At 39.0% G+C, this 21,970-nt stretch overlaps 1 protein-coding gene across 4 annotated transcripts in view; it reads left to right on the forward strand.

Moving 5' to 3' along the window:
• Positions 1-583: 583 nt before the first annotated feature.
• AKAP9 (A-kinase anchoring protein 9) overlaps positions 584-21,970 on the forward strand; it is a 117,713-nt gene continuing 96,326 nt past the window's right edge. For all 4 annotated transcript variants that reach the window (XM_075705718.1, XM_075705715.1, XM_075705719.1 and 1 more), the window contains exon 1: positions 584-667. In XM_075705718.1, the coding sequence (XP_075561833.1) occupies positions 620-667 (48 nt within the window). In that variant the 5' untranslated portion in view covers positions 584-619. The remainder of the gene's footprint in view (positions 668-21,970) is intronic.

The raw sequence follows: 21,970 nt of genomic DNA on the forward strand, positions 1-21,970 counted from the left end.
TGAGAAAACCAAAACTGCCAAAATTAGCGTTGTAGGCAGAGAGACTGGATTTGCGAGGCAGCAGTCTCGCAGAACTCAGGTATCGTCTGTTCACACCTTCGTATCAGCGCAACAGCAAACTACAGGCGCCTTTCCGCTGCAGCTCCTTTGTGGGAAGAGAGAGCCGCCCGCCCTCCTGCCCGCCGGAGCGAGCGGGGTGTGGAGCGGGGTGTGCCCGCCGCTGCCGCCCGCCGCCGCCCCCTCCGCGGCCGGCTGGCACTCGGCTCCCCGCTCGGGCTGGCGGGCCGCAAACCCGCTTCTCCGGGGGCGGCCCCGGCGGGGCCGGGCGCCGGGCGGGCGGGGGGCGGGGGCGGCCAGCGGCGCTCGGAGCGGCCGCGGCCCGGGGGGAGGAGGGGCGGGCGGCAGGAGGAGGAGCGGGCCGCTATAACGTCACTTTCCCCGGCCGCGTGTTTACGTGGAGATGAAGATGGCGGCGCCGGCGGCCCCGCCACGGCAGCTGTCGTCGCTGTGAGGCGGGACGGGACGGGACAGCGATCGTGTGCGCCCCAGCTGAGGGCAGGGGGCGGGGTGGGCCCCGCCTCCCGCCGCCGGTAGCGCTCTGCTCTCCCGCACAGACGCCATGGAGGACGAGGAGCGGCTGAAGAAGCTGGAGGCTGGGAAAGCCAAGGTAGGAGGAGGAGGAGGCGGCGGCGGCGGGGCGGGGAGGCTGAGGGGAGCGCGTCGAGGCCGGGGGAGGATAGTCAGCGGGGCCGGGCGGCGGAGCGGGGGCTGCGGCAGGGGGCTGGGCTGGGGGCCCCGCCGCGAACAAAGCGGCGGGCGGAGGAGGCGCTTTGCGCTGTCCGCCCTGCGCGCCCCGGGCTGCCCCCGCGGGCCTCGGTGCGGCGCGGGGCCGGGCGGCGTTCGAGCGCTGGGTGCCAGTGGCCGGTGGCGGCGGGCCCCGCGCGGCGCTCGCCACAGGTGCCCGCCGCAGCGCCGGGCGGTGGCAGCCCGGGCGGCCCCCCGCTGCGGGGCCCGCCCCGCTGGCGGCGCCGGTGGAGGAGGAGGCGAGGAGGAGGAGAGCTGCCCTCCTTACCGCCGCGCACCCGCGGCGCGAATTCCGTTTGCCTCTTAAACCGGGGAAGCACCCTGTGAGCCCTTAAGGAAGTTTAGAAAACCGGCAGCTGTTCCTCAGTGTGGTGCTAATACCCTGAGAGAGCCTTAGCAGGCGGGGGATTAACGGTGCCGCCCGTGATGCGGTGAGGTGCGTTCACCGGTTGTCGGGAAATGCCGGGCAGCCGGTCACCTGTAGGGCCTCGCCGTGCGCGCTGGCCGCCCTTGGTGCCGCACCCCGCCCCCCGGGCTGTCGGGCGGCTCCGGCGGTGCCCCGCGGGCGTGCTCAGCAGGAGCTCATCGTTTTGCCCTTCAAGCGTGGCTCAGTACACACCGGCTGCAAAGCACTTCGCCTTCTGGGCAAGACACCGGAGTCACCGCACTCTAGGAGGACCTCTTTTTTACTTCAAAGCAAGCTTTGGTGTGGTCAATGAGATAAGATAATTAATGGCATTGGTAGGAAAATAAGATAAGATTAGTGTTTGGACATTGGGTATCATCTGCTTCCTTCCAGCAGTCATTGCCAAATGATAAGAGTTTAGAAGTCTGCAAGTCAGCCATTCAGGCTAAACATACACGCATGTAACTTGCCAGGAGCTAACAGCACAGGCAACAAGAAGACAAGCTAAAGATGATGAAACTACGAAATGTCATCGCTGTCTTGTTTATGTGGCCTATGGAAGAGAGAATGTAGTTCGGCGGTGAAATACTAAATAGATATTTTGCTGTATTAGACAAAAACTTTGTAACTTACTGCGTTTCTGTTTCTTTTGAAAAAGCGTTCAAAATGTGCGTTGGGAAACTCTCCTAGATGGAGCTGTATTGTTTATATAGGAAAACCTGTTCTGAAATGCGTAGAGCAAGAATGGTGTTTACACAATGTTATGCACTACTGTTAAAAGGCACAGGCGCAGATGAGGTACTGGTGGCGGTACATTCTGTCACACCCAGGTTGGCTAATTCTTTTGCGGAAAGTTGGGAAGTAGTTCGCAAAGAAAATGGTTGAAGTAAATTTGCCAGTATTATAAACCACAATGAAGAATTTATCCAGAGAATTTATATTTTTCTGTCCATGTTGGCCTGGGATTAACACAGAAAGCTAATGACAGTTACTGAGAAGTGAAACAAAAGCCAGGACTCTAGCAGGAATTCAGTGGCTTCCTTCTTAGTTTGAGAAATGACATGTACACGCTTTACTAATTTATTTTGCATTTTAGAAGCACTGTCATAACTCTCACCCTTCTTCGAGTCTTTTCTGACAAAAAACTGATGATGTTCTTGTAAGTTAGTATTTGCCTGAAGAGTTTCATATTCTATGCTTTTAAACATCCCTTGTGGTTTAAGTCATTGTAACTCTTTAAAGCTCTATGTGATTTACTTGGGAAGGGACTGTTAAAGTAGTGTTAGTTTTTCAGATTTTTTTGGTGGTGTTCTGTGTACCGTTTACCCCTTTTTTTACATGTGAGTGATGTAATTAAATGTTTTGTACTGTGGGGACTAGGTCACAGTCTTCCAGTGACAAGTGTCACCAATAAAGGTAGAAATGAAGAAATTGTGTTATCGGAGAATGGAAGCAGGAGTTGCTCCTGTAGCTGCTTTTCTCTTTTTTCAAGGATACAAACACATTCACAGTAGCATGATCACTATGTCTCGCAAAGTTGCTTGGCTCCAATGAATATTTTCTGCAAACCACAGCAACAAGCATCCAAAAAACTTTTGAGCCTAACCACTGAATGTTTTTAAAATAAAATAGCTGGAAAAATGTATTAAAGGATGTGTTGTTACTGTGCTAAAAGTGCAGCTATGTGCCTGAAATTATAAATCTTAAATATAAATAAGATGTTACATAAACTGCAGGATGAACGTTGGCAATTGGGAAGCCGGTAAAAGAGTCTAGTAGGTGCCATAGAGGTGGCTGGTACACTGCTAACAGTGGAGTTGTTACTTGAAATTGGGACTTAGATTCTTGTTTGTTTTGTTGTGGCTTTTTTTCTCGAAAAGTAGGTAGCTGACTACTGCCAAATCTCAGTGTGTGCATTTTAAGCAATATGAACTTCCTGTAAAGCAATCATTTGGTTTTTTTCTGATCATAGTGTTGAGTAGCCAAGTTGTGGAGTTTGGTTTTGCGTGAATTTATCTGTAGGAGAACTTTGTTTTTCTTTATTCTTGATGTCTTCTTAAGACGCTGTCTCCGCACATAGATCTTTTACAGAGAAGTGTATTACAAATGGATTTTCTGCGACGGAATTTTCTTTTGAGTCCTCCTTTATTATTACTAGAGATGAGAAGCTGCATTGTGACTCTTACCTTGATTGAAAGGTGCTAAATGTACTCCAACCTGGCAGAATGGGTCTCAGTGCGAACACACAGCCTTCGCCAGTACGTCATTTGAAAAATGGAATAAAAAGCTCTTGATAGGAGCTCATCACCATTCATGTGTACCTGCTGACTTTTGGAGACTATGCCAAGTCTTTATTATGAAGCAGTTGCACCATATGTTGCTGTTCTGTCTGTTACAAACCCACAAAGGCAAGGGAGGCACAAAGTTAAACCCAGTAAATTACATGCTCCTTGTGCCAGACCTATAGTCATTCATTTTCCTTTGCCACAAGGTAAATGTACTGGATATTAACCCAGCCTCTATAAATGGCTGTCTCCATTACCCATTAAAATGGTCTCTCTGTGCCTTTATAGACTCCCTTCTCCCCAAACAAGCAATTTCTTCATCTTAGATCCCGATCTGATTATGGTGGACCAAGAAAAGTGTCGAAAAAGCTAGTTAAGGGAAACAGGGTTGACTGCGATGGAAGGTGGAAAGGAGAAGATGTGTGCCAGCAACAGAAATATAGATGCATGTTGTTAAGTTGATCAGTGCCCCAAAACACAGTGAACTTAGAAATCAATCAGGTGCGTTGTGTGCCTTGCTGAAGAGGTTCTAGAATGTTGTTGATGGCCTGAGATAGTGTAGGTATACTGGTCTTAACAAAAGACTACAGAGGATGGTGATTGAAGATCTTGGTGTGATATTTATATACACACATACTATGTGTGCATGTCTCTGTGCATCAGTTTGCTTGGAAATCTCATCTAACATTACAGTGGATACTATTTACAGTAGTTGGGTATGTTAATTTTGTGTATTTATTTAACAGCTTAGTAGCTGGCTTTTCTTATCAGGATGCTGCACTGTTTTGGTCAACTTTCAAAACTCTACAGAGTAGCTTGCTAGCTTCAGAATAAAAACATTGGGGACTCAGATTCCCTTGTGAGAAAATGAGTGATAGTATTTTGGTAAAGCTTTTGAAATTTTAAAAACATATTTTGATTTAATTTATACATACACATGTATATGAAACACACAGCTATTGTAACTGGTAAAATTAAGAGATATGAAACTAAAATAACAAGTTTTATAGAATGGTCCATTTTACAGTACTGAAATTTTATTTGCAAAGTATTGAAATATGTGCATTGCTCCTGTTTTTGTTGAGGAAAGGGCACTCTCCCTAGCTGTATACTTTTTTTTGGTGTGGGAGAGGTGGGTGAGGAAAAGACACTACTTTACTTTGTTAATTCTCCCAGGCTGGTCTAGGATTTCGGGTCCAGTGTTAGAAATACATAATTTAATGTCCTGATTTTCAAAGTCTCTATGTATATTTGTAATACATTCTTGTTGAGGTGTTCGAAGAAATCATGTAATTGTTGAAGAACCTTAAGAAATTACGGAACTGGTTTAGTTAAACACTTGAGCACAGAATAAGCAGTGTGACAGCTTTTGATCTATACCAGAGAATTGCTGAGCAGATGGAAGAGTGAAGATGGTTTGGGAAGCTCTAATGGCACTCAGTGGACAAGTATTACAGGTTGTGTAAGTAATTTGACAAGTTATCTTCACAAGTTGAATAGTAAAAAGAAATAATTGCATATTTCGTCTTCTGGTCATGCATGTGAGTATTTCAGCTGTCTGGAAATGAAAACGATATGTATTATTAAAATAGCATTGTCTAAGAGTCTGAGAATGTTTGCTATTGGCATTCTTATGTCTTACTCTTTTGAGGAGAGAATAAGATTTTACTTCCTCATCTCTGGCCTCTTTGGACTGAGAAGTTTTGGATTTCTCAAGGAAAGCTGTGAAACAGTTTTTTTAAAATAAGACTCAAGCATAAATGTGGAATAATTATGTGCCACAGTGATTAAAGCTCTAATTTAAAACCCGCAGATGAATTCAACATATAGATTGTGTTTGTAAAACACAGTCCTTTTAAATTCCCTGTAATTTACCTGAAGAGGAGGAAAAGCAGTATTTCAGTGGTTATTAAAAGTCTTTCATCACAGAAGACAAATTAAATACATTTAAACCTTACATTTCATTAAAGACCTGGCCTACTAATACATCTTTTGCTTTCAGGTGTAGACTGTTCATTTTGTTTATTCTCTGTCTGCCTCAAATAACTTGAACAAAAATAATTAAACAGAATCCTGGAAGCAAGAATTTCCTTTTCAGTCTGCATTTTCTTACTCTGCGTTTCTCTTAAAATAAGACGACGTATTCGACCATATCACAAAGTGCTAACTTCATTGTAAAGCCCTAGTCATTGCCGTCACTCTTCATAAAGTATGGAGAAGAGCAGCTTTATGGGCTAAAAGTTCATAGAATGAGAATGATGCTGGGCTACGTCTGTATCTGAAGATGCTGTGTGTGTATTAATGGACGAGAGAGGAAGCAATTGGAGGGGAGTCTAGGCTAACTCTCAGGAGTCTCCTGGAAAGGTGTGGGTGAGCTTTGGCTCAACAGATGTGAATGGAAACTGCGTAATCTCTTCATTTACAGCAAAGCAGGAGAGTGCAGTGGAACTATGAAAAAATACTATAATGGAGAAATGGGCTTTAAGACAATTTACTTGAGGGAACCCTTTTTCTTGCACATGAAGATCCTCACAAACCTGTACCTAATTCCTAAGCATTCCTCTTTTGTATTGCTAAGCTGTTTCTTCTCTCAGGTCATTCTGAACTTGTGGGGTTTTTGGCTCCTCTTCATCTTTTACGGGCTTCAATCCACTCCCTCTCCTTTGCATCTCTTGTCAATTCTGAATGCAAACAGTACGAGGTATGGGGAACTGCCTGTGTGTATTTTGATTATGAATATGAGTAAGCTAAGAACTGTTTTTTGTCTCGCAGAGAAAATCACAGATACAAGGACTGAACGTTACCCTGGAGAGAAAACGTGTGGTTTTAAAACTCTCTGAGTAGAAGGAGATAGGGCAGAAATTGAGTAGAGATGAGAGAGAAACAAAAAGCGAGGCGCTCACCTCACTGTGCATCCTTTTATTTTTGTTCAAAACAGTGTATATATCTGCATTTTATCATAGAAAAAAGATTTATATAAATTTGAGATGTAAATATATTTTATCTATATAGTTTATTGCTACTGGGGTGATACATAAGCTTGGATGAGAGATCAAACAGCAAGGTAATCTGTGAAAGAGTTTTCAAGACTCATTCTATTTCTAATAGCAGAAAAATTGGGATCACTAGCTTAAATGTTGAGTTTTTTAGTAGAACTTAATTGTTCTCCTGAGGATGATAGAACTACCCGCTCTTTACAGTTTTCTCAGTGTTCTTTTTTCCTTTAAAAAAAGAAGAAAAAGAAAATTTAATTTTTCCCATTGTGTTCAAGTTTCTTCTGGACTTTATTGGGTCCTTGTAAAAAAATAGTACTTCAATTGAAATCTGGGATTTCAACTCTTTTCAATTGGCACTACTAGAACTCTTCCTATTTCTAAGTGTGTTCTCCATTTTTCTTCTATTTCCTGGTTTTGATCTCCGTTTCCCTCATTCCAGAGACCTGTTCTTGCTTTTGATACAGGGGTTGATTATTTGTTTTAAATATTATTGTCAATATACCCTTTTATTCAAAACTCTAAAGTAGCTGTCTACCTTACAGTAGTGATGCAAGGTAGAATGAGCTTAAACTAATACTTGCTTTCTTCTTGAGGATGCAGATAAATACCACTTCAAAATAACCTTTGTTCTGTAGGCAGTTTAGAGAAAATTGGTCTTTAATCCAAGATGCCCAGTGAATTTCACAAAAATAAAGAAATAAGACAACACAGTATTGTTGGTAGCACTCTGAAAGCAAGAACTTGCATTGTAAAAACGCAATTTAAAATGTTTTATTGCTGCTCCATGTGTAAAGAGAAGGAATTGCAGAAAAGAAAGCACAAAATTGCTCTTTGACCACATTCAAGACTTTCTTCATTTTTGCACTAGTCTCTCCCTCATTTCTATGGTCTGCTTTCCAACTACTTGTTTTCTTAGTATGTGTGTTGCAATAGGAAAACAGAGGTGACTCTGACATTTGTTTTCCTCAGTTATAACTGTATCTAGACAAGTTTGTTTATACTGATTTGGAAATAAGCATGATCACCACCACAAATTCCTTCTAAAGTACTTTCAGTAAAGTCTATCTGATACTTCAAGGAAAGTAGATTGGACCTTTTGGCATATGTGTTACCAGAAAATCCTGTATTTCTGCCCCCCCCCAGGAAATAACCAAACAACTAGGTGCTTTTAAATATTGATGTACAGACATATTAACTGCAAAATAATATATGGTTACTGTAGCATCTTAGTGTTTGGAGTAGTGAAAAATCTGATGAAAATGAGGACAAAAGAAAAAAGGCTGCTGAAGTAGGTCCAACTTTGTTGTCCTCCCTTATATTGCAATGTAAGATTACATACTAATAACACAGTTGTTGGGAATCCTAATTTAGGGGTTGAAAGCTCTGTCTTAAATATCTGCCCCATAGTTAGAGATTTCAATGTATTGCTATGTATTTTTTTTTTTACCGGTACCAGCTAATGTGACACTTTGAATTTGTGAAGACGCATTGATAAATGTACTCCCGTTCAATGAAGCGCATCTGATAATTCCAGCATTTTGACTGCTATGCTGTAACATAAAGTAAATAAATCTTGAAATTTATGATGATGAGACACTTCTTTGTTGACTGCAAAGTGCTGGCATGCCATATTGTGTTGATGGTTCTGGTGTTCCTGTTTCTTGACTGAAACCTTAATCTGCATTTTCACATGATTTCTTGAGAAGCCAGCATTTTATATTAAAAACTACCTTTCCTACAACTAGTGGGGAAAAGACAGAAGAATGAATAAAAATGTTAAGACTTCTTAGAGTTCTTAGTTTCTTGGAAGTATGGAGTCACTCTTCCTGCTTCTTCCCTCTTCTGAAAGGCAACCCCAACAAGCTTCCAGATAGAACAAATTCAGTAGTTGTCAGCTTGGCAAAAGAATGGGAGACTCTGGAAACCAAACACCAAGCTTAGGAAAGTGGAGGAGTGATCAAATCACAGTTGTAACAACACTAAGTTGTAGCATCATCATAAAACAAAGAAAAGGTAGTCTCTTGGACTGTGCTTCTAAATCTCAAAACACTAAGAAATTTTAAGACTCTCCACAACTGGCAGTAATGATATTAAAGGGAGTGTATACCATTTTGGTGATATTTCCAGAGGAAAGCATAAATTTGATGGAAACTGTACTGCCATGGCAAAATTACAGCATAACTCTACAACTACAATCCTGAGCTGTAGAGCCAAGAATTTTGGGGCAGTTGGAGGGGTGGAGTAGATGGGATTCTGGGACTGAGTGTGTTTCTGTGCAAGTATTGATAAAATAGGTGTTACAGAGAATAAGCAGAGTAAGTTGCGTAAGAGTTTACTCAAATCTGGCTTCACTGGTAGGCTGTGATTTAGCAGAAGTGGTTATCCCTTGATCCTAAGTGTTCCTAAATCCATTTATATTGTCTAAGTGAGGTAGCTGATTTAACATTAGTACCATACATTGAGAATATGTATTTTCAGTTAAAAGCTATATAGGAGAAATATCTTATGCTTACAGATAATGCTCCATAACAATGATAAGAAACCCCTGGTTTGGTATGTTTAGTGGTATGTTGCGCTAGCTAGTGTAGTTTGCTGTGTTTAAAGAGACAATGGAAATCCTCATACAAGACTCCTCAAAGGGGGATGTGTTTCCTAGATTTTCTCCATTATTTGGAATGTATTCCAGGAATTCGATTTTGCTTTTTTGTTTAAAAAAAGCAAAGTCCACAGACAAGTCTGGAATTTTGTGAGCAATATTGGTGTCTTTGTGAGCTCACTTTTATCTCATGATTCAGCAGTGTGTAAAAAAATAATAGAAGCCTGTCAAAATAATACAAGCCTGTCAAATCTTGCACACTGAGCATGAAATTCATGCAGTTGGTTCTTTCCTTATGTCTGGTCTGCTCTGCTCGTCACAGAGCTGTCTTTCACAAACCTACTGAGTTTGGGAGCTTTATTCTCACTCTGTCCATTCAGTGCCAGACATGCCACATGGTATGAATTCATGTAAAAATAATATAAACAAGGTTGGAAAACGATGAAGCGCAACTGAGTTTGACTCTTTTTAAAGTATTTTACAATTCATTAAAAAATAATCAAAGCCACAAACATTTTTTAAAATGAAAATTTAAACTTTTGTTCAGTTTCTACAGAGAGTTGGAGCACAGAGGTGGGCAAAATGCCTACAAATAATCTCCTAAAAATGTATCAATTCTCCAGACTACTTTGAAAATCTCAGCATTAATATTTGTGAAAAGATTGCCTTTGACAACTGGGTGGAAGTCATCACATCACTTGTATTTATTAACAAGGAGTGGCTATTAGTCCCTGCTTAGCTTGAACAGAATTTAAACTGTTGATCTGTATCTGAAAAGCTGATTGCCTTGTTGCCAAAGATGTAACCTCTCAAATTCTGTATCAATTCCACGGCACTCATCAACTTGAAAAAACTGATAATCTTGTGTTGGTTATTAATAAAGTCTTACTTAGCCATAGTCTGTTCATTCTAAAGGTACCTTTTGCTTTCAGACTTTTTAGTGAATGAGTAATTAAATATGAGGAAAAACTACTCAGATCTTACTGTGCTTTATTACATTCCTTTAGATATTCTCTCTACCTTTTAAAGTTTTTCTTTCTCAATTTTTGATCTTTAAATCTCTGACATACATACATTTTTATTAAAGAGGACACAGTATGAAGCGGAGGAGAAAAAATCTAGATATATTCTACATAAATACAACTAAAATGGTTTACAGCAGAGTGAAGTTTCTGCCATTATAAATTCTTTCTTTTTTCTCTTAGGAGGAAAAAGTTAAATTTACATGAATCAAGGTAATATAAGCAGTCCAGAGAGACTCAAAGTAAATCCATAGTTGATGCTTTTTCTAACATCCACAAAATATACTCTTCAGCCCTTTTCTTACAACTTCTAATAAGCTATTCTTCCTCATTTAGTATATAGGCTAAATATTACAGTGCAGGAGGAAAGAAAAATATGCACTGTTATGAAGTGTAGGAGTCCTGCTGATCAGGAAAAACATGTAGTGGGCTGCAGCCCCTTCTTGCAGCATCAACACAAACCAGAAATGGCAAATGCTTCTGTGATTCAAGTTTTCTTTCATTAGCTACATAGCAAAGTCTGGACAAAGCCTTTTCAGATATAGATTCTCTTCATGCATTTCATTAGGTGTCTCAATATCGCTGCATCTTTAAAGCCCTGCACTCTAGAAATGGTAGTCTTTTAAGTTAATTAGAATTTGCAGTTGACTATTTGCAGTGTGTCGTGGAAGAATGAACTATGTGAGCTGGAATGGAGTATTGGTTAGGATCCCACAGGTAGCAGCAATTGCCTGACTACAGTTTTCTTTAGACATGTCAGGATTTTTCTTGTAGGATTCTAACCAGTATTCATGGTTTTTGAGAAACAGCTGATTGCCCCCAACCCTGGCCCCTGGAAGCTACACTGATGCTTGATAATACACCATAACAAAGGCTGCAGTCAGCAGTAGGACTCTACTTATACTCATTAGTGAGTCTCAAAGGACTGGCAAAGATTGCTCTTTAAAGGAAACAGACTTGTCCAAATGAATTGTCAACAGTAAGGTCCTTGGGGATCTGCACAACTGTTAATATGAGAGTGCCTTTATGTAACTAGGGCTGATTCAGATGGAACTTGTTGCTGAAAGTCAGTGTGGTGATAAGATTTTTTGACACTGTTTGGCATGGTCTTATGAGCAAACTAAAGACTTGGTCTAGGTACAATCATCATTTGGTGGTTACAACTGCATAAAAAATTGTTCATAGCATTTTTTTTTAATGGCTTACTCTCAAAGTATGTGGTCTTTCAGTGTTTCAGGGACCTGTGTCACTCAGTATTTTCATTATTAGCAGCAGAAAGAATGCATGGTTATATGTAGACATTACTAAACCGAAGTGGGTGGCAAACATGGTGAAGAGGCTTAGAATTCAAAATGATCTTGACAAATGATCAGGTACAAAAGGACATGGAAGCAATACTCAAGGCTTTGTTTGCCTCTTTAATGATAAGGACTGTCCTTGGGCTTCCCAGGTCCCTGAGTCTAATGGCAGAATTAGAGGGAGTGAAGCATTTTCCACAGTACAGAAGGTCAAGCTGGGGACCGCTTAAGCAAATTTGATGTACACAAATTTATGGGACTGAGTGTGATGTATCCAAGCATCCTGCAGGAGCTGGCTGCTGTCGTAGGAATGGTAGGAGGAAAGTTCACACACTTTCCCAATGGCAGAAAGGAGGAATTTCAAGTTTCCATTTCATGACTGAGATGTAACAGTAGTCTACAGGACCCTCCAGTGATTTTTGTTTTAAAAAAAAAAAAAGATGACCATGTGTGATCTAACTTGAAGCCAGGAAGGGATCCTGCATTTCACAGTAGTGGTCAGCCTGTTGTTTGGAGGTCCTCCTCCTCTTCCAGTATATGCAACTATAAACTGAAGAACAGGCACCTGAGGAACATCATAAACATTTTGGTTTGGATGATCTCTTTATGACTGGCAGGGAGATTGATAGATTTTTGGGTATTGTCTTCATCTAGTGAGGGTGGGGAAGAACACCTTTTTGATTTGGGCTGTAATGTCCATGTAGCTCTATCTGTGTGGGGAAAACTAATTTCAAGTATTTTATTAGGAACCCACTCAAACTAATGTACAGAATGTCATAAAACTGGTGAAAGTAAATTTATTCTGGTGATTTTTCCCTGGTTGAAAGCATAAATATAATAGTGTTCTGCTTATAGTTATTTCATACATAAATGCATCTAAACCAGAATATAAGTCAGTCTGGTAATACTCAAAATCAAATCTGGTGCAAGTAATTTGTACTTAGAATCCTATTATTAGAAACATGAGAATCATTACTTTCCTTCTTGAAGCTTTATATTTTCTGTTTTTATAGTTTAATGTTAATGTTAAAAGATCAGTCTTTATAAAAATGTAAAATGTCAACCTTAACTTTCAAACATGTAGGACAATAAGCGAAAAAAGGGTCTGTGTTACAAATATAAACTTGCAGGTTGCCAGTAATTTGATTGACAAGCACTGTGTGGAGATACTGGCAACTGTTGCTTCTGCATACTTTTGTATTTTTATATTTGGCTTCTAACTGGCAAGCACAGATGGCCATAGATTATGATTTTTGTATGTTTCTGAATTAGAGAAAACATTTATATGGCATTTTAAATTGCATTGTCTAAATATCGTGTGTTAACTACTCAATATGGGTTTTGGTTTTAATTGCTAAGTTACAGTATGGGATTTTTGGAACCAACTATTTTAATATTCTGTTAATAATACGAAAGTTTTCTGTGCCCAGCTTTTGAATAATTGGAAGATCTGTTCTCAAGTAACTTCTCATTAAGTAATCAATGTTATTTTGTGGTAGTGGCAACATTTTAAAGTTTTTCCTGAAAAAATTAATCAGATTTGACACTATCAAGCCTTTCTTTTGCTGATAATGAAGAATGTTCTACCACAAAGTCAGAATTGGTTGTTTCAGTGGTACTTCTTAAAGTATTTGGGACTGCTCTAACCCAGAGTTTAAAAGGATTTTAGAGAAACCCTGTGACCTGCTGTTTGAAGGATCAGGCTTGTTCTGCCCATTCCGGGAAGTTCACTCTACTGTATAACTTTTTTTTTTTTTTTTCTCAGAATCCTAGAAAAAATGAGGACTAAACTCAAGTTTTCTAGGATGTGAATTCATAGCTTTTATTGCTATCCTTCATAGTCTGCTAGAAGCTTTTAGAGGGACTAGGAGAATTGAATGGCAGTAAGAATCTGAAGGTACTCTATAGGAACTTTTTTGTAGTAGTATATTTAGCTAATCTGTGTAAAGTTAGTGTCCTGTTTCTCTCTGAAGTTAACTGTACAACATATTGTGACTTTAGGGGTCCCGTAATATAAAAACATAGCTCCTGCTTTGTTAAATGAAACTAGTGTTCTCAGGGATAAATTGCAATTATGTGTGGTTAATAAGGACAACAGTGGTAATTGAGGAGAAAAATTACTAAATACTAGACATGAAAATAAATTTTTCTTTTACCAGAAGGAAACATTGGTCTTTCCATCTATTATTGCAGAAATTTAGATTGGAGTTTAGGCTTACTTTGGGCTCAGGGAAAAGACAGACTCACTTTTTCACTGCCTTGTGGTCTTAGGAATGTTCTTCTAAGATTATTTTTTGGGGAAGAAGGGCAGCATGTAAGGAAAATTACTGAACAAGACCGAGATTTATTAACTTTTTAGGTGCATGTAGTATTTAGTGAGATGATTTAATTGCTTTTTAGATTGTTCCTATTCTGGAAGACATTTCTTTTGACTTGAATATTTTTTTAAGACCTAAATATAGTGGAATAAACATTCTTAATGCTTAACTCTGTTACTGTATTGCAGTTGTTTTCTGAAAACAAAACTCCAAGGGATTAATTAAATGAGTCTCCAGCTGTTGATTTAACTATATATAGTTAAATAGCTGATATAAGTATATGCTTGTTAAAGAACAGGTGCTAAACCAGTTGCTTTAAGAAGAAATAACGTGAAGTAACTACCTAAGCAACACTCAGATTGTTAGTAAATTTTTTTAGTGATACAGAAGGTAACATACTTACTGACATGTGTCTGATGACTCTGCTGCTCTCCAAGAATTCAATAGAATAGATTAATGATTTAGTGCCTATATTTGACCACTAAGTTGCTACTATGCTGTAAAACAAGTTTTCTTTTGAGGCCCAGCTGAAGCTTGTTATCAGTGAATGTCCATTACTTCTTCATTTATTTCTTTCTTGCGTTGTATGGTATTCACCTGTATGCCTTGTTTAAGTAATTCATTGTGAACTGTTCGTTGAAGTATGGTTCTGTAGCTAAGAATGAGTAAAATTGATCCTTGTTGTAATTCATTTGACTGCACTGGGTTTCTAGAAGTCAACTGCAGTAAATGTAAAGCCTAGCATTATAAATTTGTTGAATCAAACACAATAGTGAAAGGAAAAGCAGGTATAAAATTGGAAGCTAGTACATAATTTTAATGCTTAAGTAGCATGGGGACTATCTTTCATTTGCCTTCTGTTCAGGAGGGCTTTATCTGCCTTATACTTCCAGAAGACAACTTGTTTCACAAGGCTGATTTCATGGAGAGTTGATTGGGGAAAAAGTACTTAAAATCCTGACCAAATTTGTAATTGTACAACCGTACAAAAAATGTCAATGCTGAAGCTTGCTGAAGAGTTCATCTTTATGAAATATTGTACTAATTATGGCTTTCAATCTAATGATTTTTCTGCCAAGTGTATTTTGTAGGCATTACTTTAATCTGTCCCATGGCTTTAAGGTGTGGTACCTTTTGGAAGTCCCGGGCCTTTTTCTGTTTGTTTTACCTTTATCTTCATGTGATTGAATTTATTGAACACAAGCTTTGTCTTGATTACTTTGTATCTCCTAGGCCAGTAGGGAATACACAGCAGTCTAATCTCCATTCAGTTGGTGTCATGTGTAGCCTGCCTAATTTAGTCTACTACATGCCACCAGTGGCTTAGTTTTATTAGTTATTCTTAAGTTCTAACACAATATCTGACAACTTAGAATTTTGACAACTTTTCATTAAGATGAGAGGTATCATCTTGTTATACATCTAAGACCGTGATAGGTAAGGTTGTGTCACCTTTTGGAGCTCAAGAATGTTATAATTTTTTCTGTCATAGCCTCTACTACTTACTGTTCAGCTGCTAAGTGTTACTAAGATATAATAATTTTATATCTTGATTTAAATCACCAAAGATCAAATTGTCTATTCATTTCCTAGAGTCTGTCTTTTGGTTGTGTCAACAAAAAATGGATGTGATCGATCATCCTGTGTTTTCATTCAGTAGGAAAGTGGTACTGAAACCATATTGTAGGCTGTCTTTTACACTTTTAAAACAACAACTGTTTTAGTTAATAGAATCTCATCTACATTTACATCTTGCTTAGTATCATGCACTTTAGTGAGCTTGCTGTCTTTAACATGGTGTACATCCTTATGTGGGTACCAAAACACCCCAGAGAACTGGTCCAGCTATGGAGTACCTTACTAGTGGTTAGTGCATGTTATTAAATTGCTGAAGTCTGCTGGATTTGTGTGTATGCATAAACATGGTGGCATGTAGAAGATCTTTCCAATGTGAGAGCCTAGGGACTGAATTTTATGACTGTTTTGAAGATTATGACAACACTGAAGGTTGGTTAGTGCCTGAGGATAAATATTGATATCTTTGTTTCTAAAGGGCTGTGAGATAACAAGTTCATATGGTCCAGTGAACAGTGCTGTAACTGTATGGAAAGCAACTAATGCTTTCAGAGTATCTAAATCTTCATATTAGGATTCATTTTAAAGAATTAATTAATATACAAACCCATCTGCTGGGTGCAAATTTTTAAAACGCTTTCATGAGATCTGAGGAATGGCATGGCAAAGCAGTGAAGTTTTCTAGTTCAAAAAGTTGTTGAAGAAAATCATATGACTCGTTAAAAACTAGCAGTTTAGCAAATTAAATAGTAAAACTTTTTTTCCCTCATTCTTTTATAAGGGTAAAATGTAACTGAAACATTTGTATCTCCTTTGTTAAAATTTATTTAACCAAATTTTAGCGCTGGCTTGGAATTTCCCAGCTTTGGCAAGCTGGATGATTTTAGAAAGGCTAAGGGAGGAGAGGGGGAAACATTTTTCATTGCTGGGGACCGAAAAGTTTTCTTAAACACATTTGTTAATCCATTCGTTAACATTGTGATAATTCCTTCACCTTCCCTACCTCCCCTCCAAAAATTGTTTCAAAAGGTTGTAGGACATTAAGACAGACTTTGTCTGAGTGCCATTGGGGTTTTTTTCAGCCCCAACGAAGAAAGCTTCAGGATCCAGTTTTTAATTAAAGTTGGTGTTACACAGAAACCTAGTGGAACAGGACTGCATTTCTGTCAGTGCATAACTCTTTTGCCTTCCTATTATTACCGAGGCTTTGAAACTCTGGGCAAAAGCAAAGGATAGACTGTGCCTTTTGAGACAGCACCCAACTGGTGATCCCCCTCACTTAACGCAGAGTAAAAGAGGCTTTGTTTTACATCAGCTGCCTTGGCCTTGATGTGACAAAGACTTCCTAATGTTTCAGGCTTCAAGCATGGATGATCTGTGCTTTTTTCCAGAGCAGCATGAAACAAGCTTTCTATTGCCCTCTCATTTTTGTCGCTGACAGCTTGGCCCAGTCCACTTGTTTCCTCTTCACTTTGGGGAAATACGGTACCAAGGTGGGTCAGATGCTTTTTTCACCCTCTATATCAGCAGAGGCAGTTATACAACATTCAGTATGATAAGGATGAAGTTAAAAAGTAGGCAGGAGCGATATGTAAGTCATGTATGTAGAAGTAGGTTAGTTAAGAAACCAATCGGTCAATTTTTGTAGTAGTTCGTTTGAGGCATTGCTTTTCCTGAGGCAGTCCAGCATTGAAATGTGCTTGGTGCACTTGTGTCCGTCATTGTAACCTGACTTGAGAGTATTTTCATACGCCTAACTTCCATTCCTTCTCCAGAAAATAACCCAGCTGTAATGAACTTAGCTGTTCCTAGGTCTGTTCCTATTTAAATTCTTGGGACATGGAAGAGCAGACCAGATCAGAACCACACTAATTCTGAGGCTTTCCAGCTCACAGTGCCATCTGGAGAGGTTCATTCAAGTTCAGTGCCCTTGGTTATTATCACTGACAACAGTACTCTGACTTGATACAGACTGCTAAAAAGAATTGCCCAATATCCTGTGTTGTCCTTCATGGTACGTCAGCTATAAATGTAAATTGTGGTGATCCCATTGGTTTTCTTTGGAGTACTGCAAAGGAATGGCTGTCTCCGAGGCTGAAAGACTCTCAGGCTTGTATTTAGGTAGAGACTATAGCATTTCTTCTTTGGAAATTTTCGTAGCCTTATTGGCATCCTCTAATACTCGTGAGCCACTTAAGTCTCCGTAAGGGGAGAGATTCTAAGGTCTTGCTCATGTTATTTGGGAAAATCTGACTACGAGTGCAACATACGAATGAGTAGATACTCATGAGGAAATACCTCATTCCTGGGTGATTATTTTCTTGTTCATTCAGCCTAATGTTTCCCATTTAGTAAATTCAGCATCTGTTGAATGGAACAAATAAACTAAATCGCCATTTGCTTCAACAGATAAGCAGATTGAAATTTGCAAAGAACATTAATTCTTTACTTACAGTTTGGATTTTCAGCTATGTGACATAATATGTTGAACATATTTGCAGGTTGCTTGCTCAGTTACCTTCTTTCTGTAGGTTTTTATCTCAGGATTTGGAAAGAGTTGTGATACTCTCCTGTTTGTTGATTAGCAGAATAGAATAGAATCAATAGACTTCACTAGAAAGATGTCTGTTTATCCTCTGTATTAGGTAATTTTCCATGCATCTCGCTCTCAGTTATTCTTTTCTTAGTATAGGCATCAGGAACCTAGAAGACGCAGGCAGCACTGTAGATTTGCCTACGCTTCAGGAGTTAGTGCTTTGGCAACACAACCCTCAGTGCTTAGATCTTTTGAGAATATGACAAAAAGTGACAAAGTGCCACTTTCTTCTCTAATAGACTTACCAGTTAGCCTGTTCAACACCTCTTTAGGGGGCAGACAGTCAAGCTTTTACAAAACCTGGTGGCCTAACAATAAATGAGTTTTAAACAGCCTAGGTGAGGCTTTACTGCCTAAATCTCAGTGTTGCTGCCTCCCACACTCTCTTCCTTATCCCTTTTGAGGGCCTCTTATCTACTACCGTGGAACATGTTACTGTATATCGGAATCATAAAACCAGGTCACAGGTGAGGTAGATGACAGCAGGTATTTTTTCAGTTATCCAGGGGAAGGTGGAATAGATAACCTGAGACTTAAACCACAGCAGATCAACAGCTTCTGAACGATGCCAAAATTTCAAATTCACGTTGGCTGAATCACACAGGGCCCTGCTTTTTGTCCTTTGTGTGTCACTGAAAGCCTTTGTAGCAATAATTGCTTACCTGTGGTCAAGGCAAGTGCTTACTAGGGCAGGTGAATCTTAAATTAGTCCTTCACCTTTTAAGACAAGTTATCAGTCTGTTTTAGTCTAAATATTTTGGTTTCACTTTCACTCTCAGTAATCATTCAGAAATTATACCTTACTATCATTCAGTAATCAGGATTAGGAGCATTATAATTGGAAAAGTCTGAGCCTTTCTATCACAGGACTGTTCATATATAAAAATATAGCTATTGATGCTTTATAAATGTAACTTTTTTGGTTTTCATGGATTTTTTTTAGTATTTTCTTGTGCTGATATATGGGTAGTGATTAAATGTTGCGGCTTTTGTTCGATATTTTATATATTTTTTAAATGCTTAAGAGGAGATTAAGTTTTGCATTATGTTGGAGCCAAATTTTATTTTAACATGCCCTTCTACTCTAGAAATAGTTCTGTCAGACCATATTTGAAATCAATCAATGGACAGCGTATCCCAGTAATCTAGATTACTGGCACAATTGCCAAGGGACAGAATGTGCTGAAGATAGCTGAATAAATAAATAATGCTGCTGTTGTAATTATAGCAGTGCATTAACTATCATAATTGACATGGTTCACACAAGTAATGCTCACCACTCTGCAAGTTAGTTCCCTTCTGTCTCAAGACTATTTAGTTCCTAATAGCAGTTGATTTTCCTCCTCTTTGCTGAACTCCTGCCAGTTAGAGGATATCAGCATTTAAAAGCTAAGGTAATGCTGTACCAGGTGTCTAATTTTGCTGCAGTCTGTGATGTGGGATTGGTGCTGGTATGTTGGTTTGGGATTCATAAGTAGAAAGACGTTATAATTAGAACTAGATAAATAAATATATCCTCTAAATATCTAAGTTGTTCTATTCAATTGTTATTCTACTGTGGGAAATTATTTTGAAAAGTATACCCATTTCTTATGTGCATGCTGCTCTATTGTAGTCTTGTGACTTTCAGTAAGTGTTTTTCTGTTTATAAGAGGCAACAGGTTTTGTGCACCCACAGAATTTAGTGCTAACATCCAGTTGCTTCCCATTTTTCAAACTAATGGAAAGCTGAGCAGCTGTTGTAAATGGCACTTCTGGAAATCTGAAAATAAACATGTAATTCTTCCTGGACAATTTTGTTGCAGGTTGTTATGCATTAAAAGGAAAGAAACATAGTTTCATTCTCAGAGTTTAGCTTAAAACTTCGGTTTATTTGTAACAAGTAAGAATTTGATGGTACACTGGATATTTGATAGAAATAATTCAGACAATAAACATGGAGTCCATAATATAATTTTTTAAATTGCTATAAAGTGGACATGTCTGTTTCCAAGAGGATTGCTTTTTTGCGTAGAAGCAGGACTTGAAAAACCTATGAGCTGGAAATTGCAAGTTGTTAGTTATTTTAGATGCAAAAGCTGAGAGTCAAGGATAAGGAGCAAAATGAGCTGTAGCTCAGTACTGGAAAACACTGATGGAATTTTTAACAGGATTCAGTACTGCTTGGAGGATCCAAGGTCTTACCAGCATGATGGGGAAAGCTGGAGGCAGTGTGCTGGCAGATAGTGAAAGAAGACTTGCTCTGGATCAGTTTTCAGATGTGCTAATGGTAAAGTCGCATCATGGCTGACTATGTTCCTGATGCCTTCCCAGGGTAAGGTACTCCTCTGTCACCCCTTGGAGGCGGATCAATGCAGAGAGCCTGTTCTGAGTGTCCTTCAGCTTCTGCTTTTGGATTCTTCCTCCTCCTTGAGTAACTCCCGTGTTTACGTCTTTTGCTCTTGCTTACAACTTTTGTGACTCGATAGATACTTGACATTGAATTGTTTCAAAACTGCAGATTCAGAACTGACAGAAGCAGTGTCAGGTTCTCCACGGACTTAGTTTTGGCATTATCAAGCTGATGTGCCTGGAAGACAGGGTAAAAGAATGTATAGTTGTATCAGCTTGTGTTTGTTTCACATTTTGTTCACACTGGAAAAACTATTTTTCTAGAAATACAAAATCTGGAAGTATTTTTCTGTTTTAAATAAAGTTTTAATTCTACAAAATTTATTTCCCATGACTGCTGGTGGACTTCTTCCTGCTTGTCATTGAAATGTAGATAGATCCTCGACTCTAGTTCCTGAGTCTCATTTTCTGAAGGAATTTGGTATCTAAGACTCCCCTGTCTTGATGGGAGCATCACAGAGTGTTCAGCAGTAGCTTTTTGTTATACTGCTTCTCTCGTTTCTAGTTTTTAAAAATTTGATTAAAAATGTGAATTTGAAGCAATGTTGCGCTAGTAGCTGGACAGTTTTGTGTATACATGAATGTGTGGCGTAAAAAGTGCTATTTGTGCATGCATCCATCACTAATAGTGTAGTTATTTCCAAAATACTGGATGCTCATACAGAAATTGTCAGTTGAGAACTTGTGTAATGCAAAAATATAACAGTTTAATTTGCACATGTATTTAGCTTTCATATGTGTCCATCTTCGTCAATGTTTAAACAGAAAAAAAGCAAGGTCTGCTTGTAACTGCCATGATAGAGTTTAATCTGTTAATTCTGAAGAAGTGAAAGTCAACAACTTAATTCTGAAAGGAGAGAAATCTGGCATACCCAGATGCCTTAGCTAAAATATGCAAAATACTTTAGGAGAGAAACAGAGTAATTCACTTGTCCTTGAGCTACATGTCTAATTTTGTAGACAAATAAGGACTGTAAAGCTGCTTTAAAAAAGCCAACTTAACTTGCCATTACAGAAGGTTTCAATCAAGTTGGGGAAAAGAGTTTTTGACCAGTGGCACTCCATGTCTTTCATTATTTAAAAATAAAAAGGAAAAAATCAAAATCTCTCAGTAGTTACACTTGAAGTCAGTCTCTCTGCTTTATGTCATTGTGGCATTTGGACAAATTCTGCTTGTCTTTTGGATAAATTTGAAACTGTTTTGTTGAGGTAAATGTACAGTTTTGGGAGAATGTAGTAATGTTGTAAGGAGACAACTGGAGCCTTCACCCTTCCCATTTCTGAGAAGCTAAAGCTATGCTTCCCCACCCCTTCACCCCCCCAGCCTTAAACTTTGAAGTCAGGAGGAGACTGTCTTTTCTTTTCCTGTTCAGAATTTGTGGAGTTAATAAGCTTTAATATTTTAAATAATATTTCATAATATTTCATAATATTCATAATTTAATAATATTTAATAATATTTCATAAGCTTTAATATTTTTGGTGACATAATGAAAGTTGCCTGTTTATAAAAATGGAAATTGCCTGTTTATAAAATGGAACAAAAATCATGAAGTTGAACTAATTAGAGATGTAGTAGGGATGAAGTAAGTATTAAATATGTAGATGAGCATATTTGGCTCAGCAAATCTTTGGGTCCTCCTCCTCTAAACAGAGCAGGAGCCATATGCCAAGCTGTCAGTC

Source organism: Pelecanus crispus, chromosome 2 (genome assembly GCF_030463565.1).
Source record: "Pelecanus crispus isolate bPelCri1 chromosome 2, bPelCri1.pri, whole genome shotgun sequence".
Lineage (NCBI taxonomy): Eukaryota > Metazoa > Chordata > Aves > Pelecaniformes > Pelecanidae > Pelecanus > Pelecanus crispus.